Genomic DNA, 15,540 nt, shown 5'->3' with positions numbered 1-15,540 from the left:
ACAGAAGGTCATCAACATTCAGAGATACAAACACAAATCCAACTGAAAATAACAAAGATAAAATAAAGTAATTCTGTAATAAAACAATATTATATCATTTAATATAATAAGCAAAACGTTATTTGTAATAACCTGACATCTATTTCATATGAAACCCAACTATTTGCTGACTTTTGTAGATGGAAATCATAGGTATGGAATTCAGCTTAGGCCTATCTTAGGCCAAAACATTTAAAAAACATCGTCTTATAAACAACTTGACTTGAAAACAGCGTCTTGGAACCCATTAACCCTTTTACCCCCAAAGGACGTACTGGTACGTTTCACAAAAGCCATCCCTTTACCCCCATGGACGTACCGGTACGTCCTTGCAAAAAAATGCTATAAAAATTAGTTTTTCATATTTTTTGATAATTTTTTGAGAAAATTCAGGCATTTTCCAAGAGAATGAGACCAACATGACCTCTCTATGACAAAAATTAAGGCTGTTAGAGCAATTTAAAAAAAATATACTGCAAAATGTGCTGGGAAAGAAATAACCCCTTGGGGGTTAAGGGTTGGAAATTTCCAAATACCCCGGGGGTAAAAGGGTTAAGTTTGTATGTTGAGGACCCTCCATACTGTACTGTACGGTTTTGTTGTTACAGTACGAAACATTCAATGCTGTAGTGTATTTTACATTTAGAGTACAATTATATTTTTTAAGGGAATTTTTACAAGTTGAAAAAAGCATTCTTAGAATTTACATCCACATCATTCCACAACATAATGTAAGTGGATAAGAATATTTTACTGTAGGGTTTTCTTTTCTATTCATTTATCTTGCAATAACTTTTAACTAGTTTATTTTCTGATATTGCTACAGTATAGTAGTTTTTTATTTGGTAATCTTAAGAAAAATTCTCTTGCAGGTGCTCTCCTCTAGTCTCCTTAGTCTTAGGAATGAGTACCTCTTGGCTGACTCACAATTATAGCAGAGTAATCCATCTCTCGACTTTCTTGCCGCCATTGTTCCTCTGTGCTTTTCATCCTCATATTGCAGAAGTTGAAAGGTAAGGAAACATTTAGCATTTGTTTAAGAAATAATGAAAATGTAAATATTTTAAATCAAAATTAATATTTTTTTATACGAACCCTGTACTTTTGGGTGTCCGCATTTTGCTGTCTTACAAACCCGCATTTTATGATCCCAAGCTGCAGTAATACCTTTACCCTGAAGTTTTTGTTTCATCAAAGAGAGGTTTTCGAGGTCTTGTCTATGTTATTCCTTTCTGTGAAACACCCCTGATGTTCATATTGCTTCTCTCAAACTTGTTTAAATGTCGACATCTGCCCTAAAATAGGAAATTACCGGCTTTCTTCCCTTGCAAATTCCTCCCCCTCTTGTTAAGTATTGAGTTGATATGAAGGTTGATGGTAACTTTGTTGTCGTGGTTACATCATAGTTCCTTAGTCTTTTCTGTTTTCTAGGGATTTACCAGCGTCAGATGGTTTTATTTATCTTTTCTACCCACAAGCCAGATTGGATTTATTTTTGTGATTTTAGGTTATTTAAGTTTTTAATGTGGGATTTTCTGAAAGCGTGCCGGCCACAGGATTGTGTTTTGGATTTAAAATTAGTGAGCTTTATTTACTTCTACTACTTTGGTCGTAAGTATTTTAGAAGGCACCAAGGGAGTTTTCTAGCCTAATTTGCCCTTTTTTGAAATCCCAGGCTAACTCCTCAAGTTTTGCCTTATGATTCTAGTGTGCCAGTCAGTAGGATTTTGATGGTGCTCAGCGCTGATAGTAGATCATTTTCGCACGAACTTCGCTCTCTAGAGTTATTTCAGGTCCTTCTATTGCATAACCCTTACATTTCTGTGATCCAGTCTGCTCTATAAAACCACTGGATTCAAAGATTAGAAGACTGTCTTGGTAGCTTGCAATAGTAGATAGAAAGAGACAGGCTACTGCTGAATAAAAAGTCTCCTCCGTAGAGAGAGCAAGACTTACTTTGGGTGTTTAAGGCCTGTACTACTCTATGTAGCAGAAACAGATGTAGCCTACTAACAAGATAGTGGAAGAAGTTTCTGAAGGTGTTTGACATTAATATTGTGAGATTTATGGTGAGACAAAAATAATTGGACATGGAAGCGTTTGACCAATGATCTGTAGGAAGGCCCAGGAAATCACGACAAAACACAGATAGACAAAGACCTGGACATTATAGGATCTTACAAACTATCACAAAATCATTCAGATGATGATGATAAGTACTCATTTACTAGGTTTTTCAGGGTCGGCCCTTATAACTTGTAGTTCTTAAATTCATCATTTGGGAGATTTACCTTTTTTTCATGTGATCTTCCTTTGGTCAATGTTATTGTCATTTATATATAATAGTAGTGCAATCTACATCATTTGTTCTTTTCTTTTTGGTATAAAGAGTAAGTGAATTTGTAATTGCTTGCTTTGTTGACTTTGGACCTTTTATATTCCTTAGTATTTTTTATGGGATTACATTATCAACCTTATTTAATTTTTATTTCTTTGGATCTATACTCTCTTCATCATATTTATATTTATGCAAGGAAATTCATGTTTTTCTTTAACAATCCTTTTTTTTCTATACAGATGGCCTTATTACACCTTACTGTTGTGACTTGCTTATGATATTAGTTTTATGATCAATTTGTGAATTTTATTACTTGATATTATCATGCTCCAGCATAGTTGTTAAGGCCTTCCTAGCAAACATGCTTTGACTTTAAATGTGTTTCTGTAACAAGAATGCTGTTATTTGCATCATCTCTCATAAATTGTATCATAACTCAGAATGTCTTCTCCTCTTTCTGTGGTCTGCAAAGTGACTTCTAAATCATTGTTGTTAAGGTAACTAAATATAGAGACATCAGGTATCTGCTCCAACATTTTTAAGGAAGTATTTCTTATATGGCAATGAAGTGACAAAGTGGGATATCCCTAGTTGTTCTTAGTCACACTGGGGCACCCCTTAACCTATTATGAAAGTCACCCCTTCTTAATCTTTCTTTGAAGTCGGCTTTTCCGTGGATTATCGTACCAATGAGGCGAGTGAAGGATTTGAATTATTTAATTATAATAGATATGATATATCTTTGGATTGTGGTGGCTGATGTTGTAGCGTCCGTGACTGATAATTGCCAGACTGAGGTTCGAGTCTCGCTCAAACTCTTTAGTTTCTTTGGTCTCTGCACCCTCTCCATCCTTGTGAGCTAAGGATGCTGGGTTTGGTGGAGCCTATAAATCTATCTACTGAGTTATTAGCAGCCATTGCCTGGCCCTCTTTGGTCCTAGCTTGGGTGGAGAGGCAGCTTGGGCTGATCATATGTATATATGGTTAGTCTCTTGGGCATTGTCCTGCTCGATAGGGAAATATCACTGTCCCTTGCCTCTGCCATTCATGAGCAACCTTTAAACCTTTAATGGGCAGTGTCACCCATGCCAGAGTTTTATCGTAGGTTGATCTGTTTTTTGTTTCATAGGTTGTTGCTAAGATGCAGTTTACCAGTTCTCAAGATTCAACACCAAATCACTTACCATGGTGTTAGATGATTATGAGGGTCATCTACATTGCTTGGGATCCAATGTAGTACTTTCTTGCCAGTCACAGGACCCAATAACACTAACGGTAGGATCTCAATGAGCGGCTGGTGCCTTGGCCAACCTACTGCCTACTATACAATATGTGATTTTCATCTAATGCTATCTCCCTTTGCTGCCGTTGCTGTTGCCACAATCCTTCATTATTTCTTGGTCGCTGAGAGAAACTTGTCTGCTTTTTTGTGTTCAAAATCTCTTTCATTCATTTTGTTACCATTAAGGGGCATACAGTGAACCCTCGCTACTTCGCGGTTCGACCATCGCGGATTCACCACTTCGCGGGTTTTTTCCATAACCCATATATATATATATATACAGTATATACATATCGCGGATTTTCTGGAAATTTCGAAAATACCGCGATAACTGAAGACCCCAAATACGATATTTCGTTACCTGTAATTCCATTAATACTGTAATTAGTAATATCCGCTCTTACTGATTGTTCATTGCATTACATATGATATAAAATTCAGCACAGAAAGAAATAAAACACAAAAAGAGAATGTGATCATACGATAATTCAGTACTGTATACAGTACGTAGTAAAATTAAATCGAACATGAAACGCAAATCAGATGCATTCATATTAGAATGGTGTAAGGCTGCTGATGGCTACTACTGTACTACAAATGTAATGGATGTGCTTCTTTTCCATGAATCTTTTGTAAGTATACGTACGTAGTACTGCATCCAATAATATTCTTTGTTGCAAAAATCACATTTCGAATAAGCGTACGAGAGAGAGAGAGAGATAGAGAGACACACATCCTACAAAAGAATAAAACAGCATACGTAAAGCTATTATTATTATTGTTATTATTATTATTATTGTTGTTGTTGTTAATAAAACTATTATTGTTATTATTATTATCATTATTATTATTATTATTATTATTATTATTACTGTATTATTATCATTATTTATTATTATTATTATTAATACTGTACGTACAGTATACGCAGTGTATCTTGTACTTTGAGTTGGTAACCTACGCATCATATAAGACGGGTTGTGATTGGTTCAAGCGCTGATAGATGACGAATCAGAACTCAAGTTTTGTTATCTAGCCTGTGATTGGTGTTTTGCCCGCATCTCCAGCTTCCAGCCTCTGTTCGCGGCCACTTTCTCTTACGCCGAATCGCTGAGTAGACGTTCTTAAGTTTGTGAACTTTAATCTGTGCTGTGTGCGACTGTTTTAAGTTCAACTTTTTGTTGAACTTTCTGTTAAATCCTACTGTACAATGCCTCCCAAGCGTTCTGCTTCTACTAAGGCTGATAGTGAGCCTAAACACCACCGAAGGATGATGACGATTGCTGAGAAGGTGACGCTTCTCGATATGTTGAAAGACGGTAGAAGCTACGCGGCCGCAGCGCGCCATTTTGGAATCAACGAATCCACTTCACTATATCAAGAAGCACGAGGCGAACATTAGAAAGACGGCTGCAATCACCTTTAGCAGATCAGCGAAGCGAGTCGTTACCACGCGTAATAAAACGATCGTACGCATGGAAGGTGCTTTAGCTGTGTGGATTGCCGACTGCCGGAAGAAAAACATAGCCTTGGATACGAACACCATCCGAACAAAGGCTTTGAGCTTGTATGAGAATTTTGCTGCATCGGAACCTCAAGACGACGATGGCAACCATGCTGAAGAAGATGATGATGCAGATGAACCTCAACCAGGGACATCCACTGATTCCCAGCCTCAGAAACAACGTTTTTCCGCCAGCAAAGGATGGTTCGCAAAGTTTCAGAAACGCTTCGCCCTGAAAAGCGTTTCCCTGCATGGCGAGGCTGCTTCGGCTGACACTGCCGCTACTGAAACTTACGTGAACCAGACGTTCAAGAATATTATCGCCGAAGGTGGATACAAGCCGGAACAAGTGTTTAATATGGATGAGACCGGCTTGTTTTGGAAGAGAATGCCGTCGCGAACTTTCCTGTTTAAAGAGGAAGCCAAAGCCTCTGGCTTTAAAGCATTCAAGGATCGCGTTACCCTCGTGATGTGTGGCAATGCTGCTGGATTTTTGCTAAAGCCGGGGCTTATTTATAAGTCGAAAAATCCTCGCGCTTTGAAAAATAAGAATAAGAATCTCCTTCCCGTGTACTGGATGCATAATCCAAAAGCATGGATTACAAAGATGCTGACCTCCAACTGATTCCACCAGTGTTTCATCCCGCAAGTCAATGAATATCTCGTAGAGAAGGGCTTGCCATTCAAGATTCTTCTCCTTATGGATAACGCTGGTGGACACGCAACTGACCTGTTTTAGTTTAGGGTACTGTAGTACATGCATTAAGTGTTCTGTACATTAAAGGGGAGTTTGTTAACAGTACTACGTACAAGGGAAGGTTTTAAAAGTCTGAATATACATGTTGAATAAATAGGTGAATATGGTGTCACTACTTCGCGGATTTTCACCTATCGCGGCCGGGTCTGGAACCTATCTACCACGATAAACGAGGGTTCACTGTATTGTTAAAGCTATGTCTTGGTTCCAACAAATTATCAGTCTATCTGTCTATATACCAAGGCACTTCCCCCAATTTTGGGGGGTTAGCTGACATCAAACATAAATTAAGGGGGGGTTGGCTTTTCTCTCTACACACCTCCCTGAATATTATTAGTTTCGCCATCATTTTATTTTTCACACAAAGTCACTTATAAACCTTAATGGAATTTTCATGTCACATTGACCAAAGATATACTATCTTTTTTTTTAAAATATTTATTATGACTTTGTGTAATAGTGTAGTTAAGTCTGGGGTGTTTAATCTTCTATTTTAATCTTTTATCTACTTTATTAACAGGAAAGCCCTCTCCATCTTGAGTCGATCTCACAGTTGTAAAGGACAAGTGTACAAAAAGGACGACCTGGCCAAATTATTTTTCTCCGACCATATGAATATGCAGAAAGCCTGTGATCATTATGGGATTGATTTAAAAGAATCTGGAGCTATCTTCATCAAGGGCTCTTTTAAAGAAGATGCTCCATTGGTAAGTATTAAACAGCAGGTTTGACGGTGAGAATGCCATACAAGTTGATCTTTTTCAGAAATGTACATTATATTATTCAAATCAAGAAACAATGCTGTGGAATTATCATCATTATTATTATTATTATTATTATTATTATTATTATTATTATTATTATTAATATTAATATTATTAGCTAAGCTAAAACCCTAGTTGGAAAAGCAGGATGCTATAATTATGCCCAAGGGCTCCAACAGGGAGAAATATCCCAATGAGGAAAGGAAATAAACTACAAGAGAAGTAATGAACAATTAAGGTAAATTATTTTAAGAACAGTTGCAACATAAAAATAAATCTTTCATATATAAACAATATAAACTTTAAAAAAACAAGAAGTGAAATTAGATAGAATAGAGAGCCCGGGTGTACTTTCAAGCAAGAGAACTCTATCATGGTACAGAGACTATGGCACTAATTAATCATGTTTAACATAATTTAACTTTGCAACTAAGGAGACTTTTATTCTAATTTCTTGAAAGCAAAACATGTAAATCATTGTCAGGAGCATCCAGTAACCTAAAAATCTATTTATAGGCCTCATAGTGGGAGGCCTGTTATCTTAGCACTCACTATTTTATTTCAAAAGTGGATGACTTACTGTGTGTATTCTCTTTGTACCATCCTGTTTGTAATACTAGGTATGCAGTTAATTCTAATAGTTATGCCTTCTTCATCTTTAAGGCTCAATAATATACAGTATTCTAAAAGATTAATCCAGTTGTGTCCAAGTTATGGAATGATCTTCCTAACCAGGTAGTTGGATCGGCTGAACTTCAAAAGTCCAAACCTGCTGCAAGTGTTTTTATGTTAAACAAGCTGACATAAGTCTTTCGATATGGTTTATATATGAAAGATCTGTTTTAATGTTATTACTGTTCTTAATTTTTTTATTATTGTTCATTATTTCTCTTGTAATATAGTTATTTCCTTATTCCCTTTCCTCACTGGGCTACTTTTCCCCGTTAGAGGCCTTGGGATTATAGCATCCTTCTTTTCCAACTTGGGTTATAGTTTAGCTAGTAATAATGATTATAATACATACATACATATACCACGGCACTTCCCCCAATTTTGGGGGGTAGCCGACATCAAACAAATGAAACAGAAAAGGGGACCTTTCCTCTCTACGTTCCTCCCAGCCTGACAAGGGACTCAACCGAGTTTGGCTGGTATTGCTACTGATGATAATAATAATATTGCCTATTACATTTTTGCTCAGTGTTTATAAAGTTAAGAGGATTTGTAATAACTCATTCTCTTTTTACAGAGAAAAGTAACCAGACTCGAGTGGATTGAGGAAAGGCTTAATAAGATCCCGCTTTCCGAACTTCTTGTTCCTCAAGTAGGTTCTTCATGTTAGAATTATTTCTCTGCAGTTATAGTGTAGTCTTACCAGTTGCCATAATCTTGATTACAATTTTGTTTCGTACTGTGATATACATATTAACAGATCGTATGTATTTATTGTAATACAGAAGGTCCTCATCTTACAAACACAATTCCAACTGAATTCATAAACTTTGGATGTTGTATCAAAGGTTCATAATGAAGTAGTGTTATAAAATAATATTACATAATGTATTGCAATAAGCAAGATGACATTTGCAATATGAAATGGGAGGATATGTTAGCTTTTGCAGCTGAAAGACATAGCCATGTGAGTTTAGTAAAGTCTACCCAAGGCCAAAATTTAAAAAAAATTATATTTACAAACAGCTTCTTGGAACCTATTAAGTTTGTAACTTGAGGAATTTCTACATTGTTTTGATGCAATAATCCTGTTGACTATAAGATTCGCACTGTAAACAGATTGCATATTCAGTAGTAACATTGTTTCTATTATTTGATCTCTGAGATGCCATCACATTCTGTATTTTGAAAACTTGTAGATAACAAAGTTATTTAGCTCTACAGTATATTTGATGCCTAATTTGGGTACTTGTTGTCTTGTCCCTTCTGCACATTGTATGTTACTCATCAAGGTAATTAATAGGTCACTATTTACATCCTGTAGATTATGTTCTTATAATTAATTTAAACAAACTACAAATTTACATTAGCTTTATTGGGTTTCCATTGCTGAAGGTATCTTGAGTTTCCAAAAGAATTCAAATGGGTCAGTGGATGTTACCTCAAAAGTCTGATGGTGAGGAAGTAGTAAGAGCATTTGAAGGTTATGCTGTGCATATGGGGTAGATGTTATATATTTTTGTTTTGTTTTTATATTCCAGTATATTCGCAAATTGATCGATAAAATTATGATTTTCTGGGCTCGACCTGTGTCGCTCCGTAAAATACTCCTCTAGCACCATTTCTAAGGCATAGTTATTGCTAAATATACCAGAGAAAAAAGGGAATGCCATGGAATGCCTGGAATAAACCCAGCTCGCTCACTCTATGAGTGTCGGTATAGTAAACTGGTGCGTGATAGAACCACAACCATAGGTCCCTCACCAGTTAGACTTCTTCCTCATCAACATCCCCGGGAACAACAAGGTGCCGTCCTACACCCGTCTGCTGCCTCCCACTACGACTATCCTTCCCCACCCCTTTACCTCCTCACCCCCTTAACTCATTCCTTCATAGCACCAGCGTTGGTCAGACGTGTTTTGCTTTGCTCTGTGTTGTTTTGTGTTTTTGAAGATGTCCGACGTTTTAGAGATCCTTGCTCCCAAGTTAAGTATTATATTTGTCCGTTTGGGATTTCTAGGTAGCGACACTCATTTAATCTTTTACCAAGGTTCCTCGCCCAGAAATAGATTTTTCCTTCGTCAAAATCCCTTTATCATGGATATACTTTGTTACTTGAAAATGTTTGATTTTGAATTTTTAAAATTAGTATTAGACTGTTAAGCAAAGAGTTCAGTAAGTACTAGTATGCACAAAGTTTAAATTACTGTATTTTGTTAGGGTTGTTTTTTTTTTCCTTTCAGAACATGACGCACATAGCTTGTTCTCTGTAGACTTTTTGTAACGAAGTTCTTGCCTCTGGATACTTAGTCTCTTAACATTACAGTACTTTATTTCATACAAGTGTTTTTTATTAATCACCTAAGCCACCCCTGTTAATTAGGAATTAACTGTAGTAACTTAAGGTAGATTTATTATACACGTCTAGTCATCTACAGGACCTGGCCTTGCATATTATATAGCCTGTTTTCAATTATCACGATTCCTTGTTTGAATTCACTGGGGCTTGAGATTGTTTTCAGCAATGGACGACATTTATAGTTCTGAATAAAGAACTTATTTCTGTGCCATGAAAAATATTAATCATAAAGGTGATCGAGTTCTGGTACAGTATCAAAAATATTTCATATTTAATGATAAAATACTAAACCCAGCAATCAAATAATCTTAACAAGGCTTCCTATCATTAATGGTTGGGTATATAAACTAGTGTACAGTATATTGTAGCCCCTCAAATTATCATATTTTTATAGTTCTTAGTTACACAATTTTATTTGTTTTTTTGCTAAAGGCCCATTTCCATGGGGGATAGTTTACTGGCGTTGGCAAACTATCCACTTGCAAAGGCAAACTCTCCTCTTGCAAACGCTTACTATCATAGAAAGTTTACTTGCCGTTAGTTACTGGCACCAGTGAACTATCCTTATGTAAACTGGCTTTAAGGGACTTAGTTAGAAGTGATTTGTACAAATAAAAATCCCTTAGGGCAAGTGGTAAGTGCAATTGAGGCTTCCGTTATGCTGAAAAGATATATTTTTACTGATATTGTAAATGCTCAATTATAGGCAATACTAAAGGGTCCTTGTAACTGCAGTACTCAGATTTAACTACTTAGTACGGCAAACCACAAACTGATTTGGTAGATTGAGTGGCTACTGTAGGTATATTTAGAGGTATACGGGTAGTTAGTTTGAAAGAACCCATGCATGTTTTAGTGGTATGTCATCAAGAGTTGCAGAACAGAATGTTGAAATTGGGGAAAAGGTTAGTGAAATACAGTAAGGTAAATTCCATTTCATCTTGTCTGTCTTTTATTTGAAAATGTTATAGTAGTTTTATACCTCACAAAGAAATTCTAAATTTTATATCAAGAGTGAAGGTTTATTTTTAAAATTTATAGAGTTGGATAGTGAATATTATAATTTAAGATGAAAAGATATTTTTCCCCTTGCTAATGTTTAGTGTGGTATGTGTGAAGATAGTCTCGAAGAGTACGTGTGATATTATTTTGACATGTATTTTAACATTGAAATGACTTGATTACCTGCCTTCCACATAAGATTGCAGAGTATGATAGCATCTTGGAGCCAATTTTCTGTATCTTTGCAGAATGCAATACATAGGAAAAGAATTTTGATTTTATATTGAATTTAAATATTTGACCGTATATTAAGTTTATGAGCTTACGCAGGATCTTCAAGATGAGGATTTCAGCTCTTTGCCTGTAGACCTTGAGATCGAGGAAGAAGTAATGTTAGCGCCCGGATGTGGCACCACTGACGAAGCATGCAGTAAGAAAGATGACATGCAGGATCTGGCAGGAGATGAACATAACAGGTGTATTGGTTCCATAGCGCATCCTGAACCAGCGGAGATCTCAACAAAATTCCCCATCGACACTGGAGTGTCAGTACCTGATCAAGATTATGTTGTTAAGTTACTACTGCAATCATCTGATAAGAAATGTGGGGCTGTCCAGGAACATGAGGCGGAAACTTGTAGTGAACCGTTTGTCTCGGAGCTGTTATTGAGCAAAGCATCTCTCAATAAAGATTGTACAAATAAAGGTAATGAAGAAATTTTTTTCAAATCTGCACAAATGATGGTGAAAGAGACTCCAGAATTACTGGAAATAAACAATTCGATTTCCTTTTCACTAGAGCAGACGAACTTGAATGGATCGATACAGTTATCAGGAAAAACGAGTCTTACATCTGAAGATTCTGGGGTGTCTTGTGATTCTGTGGACCAGGTGTTGTGTGATTCAACTTCGTCTCAAGATTCTTCAATATTGGCAAATGAAATATCGAAAGATGTAAGTGAGAATTTTTTGGGTGATAGTCCTGATCAGAAAATTGGTTGCAGTCATCAGGTGCCAGTCCCATCATGCAGTGTACCCGAAGCATTGCTTTTGGAAGAGAGCGTTTTGCAAAAGTCATCTGTAAAGAAAACCAACTTGTCGTCCTCACATGAACCATCAAAAGATGATACTCCAGTTGAAGTGATGAATGAAAATTCGATTATAAGCAGTCCAGAGATCAGCAAAACAGGACTGAGACAACGTAAAAACCTGGAGAAGAAAGAAGCTATTGCGAAAAAGGTGCAGAAAATGAAAGAAAAACAAATAGCCAGTGAAAACTGGATAAAAAAGAAGCAGTTGATGTATAAACCACTTACCATTACTTTGGGAATTTTGTCATTGGGTGTGATTGGACTATTGCTTTACCAGAATTTTAATCCCTGAGAAGGACAGTCTTTTATCACCGTTGGGAAGTAGTGCATGTTGATTTTGATCAGGAATTAGTCTTAAATATTTTTTTTCTTTATATTAAAGAAATTGTTTCTAGGTTGTCCAAGGGGCCTTCTGGTCCTAATTTTTAAATCTGTTCATCATTCCTAAGTTGATTATATAGTTGATTTCTATTTTTTTTTGTATATGCACAAGTTTTTCTCATTTTCATGTTGAAGAAACAACAGTGAAAGATACTCTTTGTAATTGCAACTTTACAGTGGTATCTTGGTAAAGATAGTTACATTTATACCTTTAGGTCTAATATATTTCTGTACAGATTGTCATTTTAATTAGTACAGTATTTTAGTATTCTATGTTCATAATCTTTCTTCTCATGGAGTAAAGATGTAAATGTTTTATCCATACAAAATTGGTTTATCATTGTTTTATTTTGAATGACTTGATACATTGTCGTTTATTTCTTAGATTACAAAATGTTTCTTACTTATTTCTGTCCCATTGTATCGCAGATAAAATGTATAAATCTGAAATGTAATACTGTTTTATTGATTGATCCATCATGTGAAGAATATCTGCTGTTGTTTTTTTTTTTTTTTTTGTTGAAGATCATGTTAATTTTGAATTACATGTAATTTTGACTGCTCAGGAATTGTTTTGAAGACAATCTATGGCACACTTCATGAATTGTTTTGAAGACAAACTATGGCACAATTCATGAATTGTTTTGAAGACAAACTATGTCACAGTTCATGAATTGTTTTGAAGACAAACTATGTCACAGTTCATGAATTGTTTTGAAGACAAACTATGTCTCAGATCATGAATTGTTTTAAAGACGAACTATGGCACAGTTCATGAATTGTTTTGAAGACGAACTGTGGCACAGTTCATGAATTGTTTTGAAGACGAACTGTGGCACAGTTCATGAATTGTTTTGAAGACAAACTATGTCTCAGTTCAGGAATTGTTTTAAAGACGAACTATGGCACAGTTCAGGAATTGTTTTATAGTAGAACTATGGCACAGCTCATGAATTGTTTTAAAGACAAACTATGGCACAGTTCATGAATTGTTTTGAAGACAAACTATGTCTCTGTTCAGGAATTGTTTTAAAGACGAACTATGGCACAGTTCATGAATTGTTTTGAAGACGAACTGTGGCACAGTTCATGAATTGTTTTGAAGACGAACTGTGGCACAGTTCATGAATTGTTTTGAAGACAAACTATGTCTCTGTTCAGGAATTGTTTTAAAGACGAACTATGGCACAGTTCATGAATTGTTTTGAAGACGAACTGTGGCACAGTTCATGAATTGTTTTGAAGACAAACTATGTCACAGTTCAGGAATTGTTTTAGACGAACAATGGCACAGTTCATGAATTGTTTTGAAGACGAACTGTGGCACAGTTCATGAATTGTTTTGAAGACAAACTATGTCTCTGTTCAGGAATTGTTTTAAAGACGAACTATGGCACAGTTCATGAATTGTTTTGAAGACGAACTGTGGCACAGTTCATGAATTGTTTTGAAGACAAACTATGTCACAGTTCAGGAATTGTTTTAGACGAACAATGGCACAGTTCATGAATTGTTTTGAAGACGAACTGTGGCACAGTTCATGAATTGTTTTGAAGACAAACTATGTCTCTGTTCAGGAATTGTTTTAAAGACGAACTATGGCACAGTTCATGAATTGTTTTGAAGACGAACTGTGGCACAGTTCATGAATTGTTTTAAAGACAAACTATGGCACAGTTCATGAATTGTTTTGAAGACAAACTATGTCTCTGTTCAGGAATTGTTTTAAAGACGAACTATGGCACAGTTCATGAATTGTTTTGAAGACGAACTGTGGCACAGTTCATGAATTGTTTTGAAGACAAACTATGTCACAGTTCAGGAATTGTTTTAGACGAACAATGGCACAGTTCATGAATTGTTTTGAAGACGAACTGTGGCACAGTTCATGAATTGTTTTGAAGACAAACTATGTCTCTGTTCAGGAATTGTTTTAAAGACGAACTATGGCACAGTTCATGAATTGTTTTGAAGACGAACTGTGGCACAGTTCATGAATTGTTTTAAAGACAAACTATGGCACAGTTCATGAATTGTTTTGAAGACAAACTATGTCTCTGTTCAGGAATTGTTTTAAAGACGAACTATGGCACAGTTCATGAATTGTTTTGAAGACGAACTGTGGCACAGTTCATGAATTGTTTTAAAGACAAACTATGGCACAGTTCATGAATTGTTTTGAAGACAAACTATGTCTCTGTTCAGGAATTGTTTTAAAGACGAACTATGGCACAGTTCATGAATTGTTTTGAAGACGAACTATGGCACAGTTCATGAATTGTTTTAAAGACAAACTATGGCACAGTTCATGAATTGTTTTGAAGACAAACTATGTCTCTGTTCAGGAATTGTTTTAAAGACGAACTATGGCACAGTTCATGAATTGTTTTGAAGACGAACTGTGGCACAGTTCATGAATTGTTTTGAAGACAAACTATGTCACAGTTCAGGAATTGTTTTAGACGAACAATGGCACAGTTCGTGAATTGTTTTGAAGACAAACCATGGCACAATTCATGAATTGTTTTGAGGACAAACTATGGCACAGTTCATGAATTGTTTAAAAAACAAACTATGGCATAATTCTTGAATTGTTTTGAAGACAAACTATGTCACAGTTCATGAATTGTTTTGAAGGCAAACTATGTCACAGTTCATGAATTGTTTTGAAGACAAATTATGTCACAGTTCATGAATTGTTTTGAAGACAAACTATGTCACAGTTCAGGAATTGTTTTAGACGAACAATGGCACAGTTCATGAATTGTTTTGAAGACGAACTATGGCACAGTTCATGAATTGTTTAAAAAACAAACTATGGCACAATTCTTGAATTGTTTTGAAGACAAATTACAGCACAATTCATGAATGAAAAATCAGCAAACGGGCAGTTTACATAAATGTATGGTAAATAGTTTCAGCTCTTTGTACAGAGTATGTTGTTTCATTTTACTGAATTATTGTGTATTGTAATCCTCATGAAATTTTAACATTACTGTCATTCATAATGAAACATCATGAAGGTGTAGACAGACTACAAAGGCAATGAACATCCAATGCATGCCTCAACAGAGTAGTGGTCCTATGTAGAAACCAGAAAGAAAAACAGTCTTAAGAAGTCAGTTTTCAAATTGAACTCGTATTACAGTAGTGTACGGTATCTCTGTAGTAATAAATCATCGATTCACAATTATATCATAGAAACAATGTAACTTAATAAGGGGAAAGCTGAATTTACTTGAAAGAAGTGCACTGGCCTTTACTGAAGTGTGGAACAGTTTTAGTCCAATGGTTTTGGAGACTGCCATTTGCCAGGGGAAGGCTGGAGAAGACTAGCTTAAACTCAAAATG

The 15,540-nt window shown here is 35.8% G+C and overlaps 1 protein-coding gene across 1 annotated transcript in view; it reads left to right on the top strand.

Annotated features, from left to right (window-relative positions):
• Positions 1–12,631, top strand: part of LOC137638850 (uncharacterized) — a 55,704-nt gene extending 43,073 nt beyond the window's left edge. Inside the window, exons 6-9 of the mRNA XM_068371263.1 lie at positions 912–1,052; positions 6,441–6,627; positions 7,934–8,008; positions 11,048–12,631. Coding sequence (XP_068227364.1) covers positions 912–1,052; positions 6,441–6,627; positions 7,934–8,008; positions 11,048–12,100 — 1,456 coding nt within the window. The 3' untranslated portion in view covers positions 12,101–12,631. The remainder of the gene's footprint in view (positions 1–911; positions 1,053–6,440; positions 6,628–7,933; positions 8,009–11,047) is intronic.
• Positions 12,632–15,540: the final 2,909 nt, after the last annotated feature.

Source organism: Palaemon carinicauda, chromosome 3 (assembly GCF_036898095.1).
Source record: "Palaemon carinicauda isolate YSFRI2023 chromosome 3, ASM3689809v2, whole genome shotgun sequence".
Taxonomy (NCBI): Eukaryota; Metazoa; Arthropoda; class Malacostraca; order Decapoda; family Palaemonidae; genus Palaemon; species Palaemon carinicauda.
Note: the sequence above shows the minus strand (reverse complement) of the source record. Positions and strands in the feature narration are given on the sequence as shown.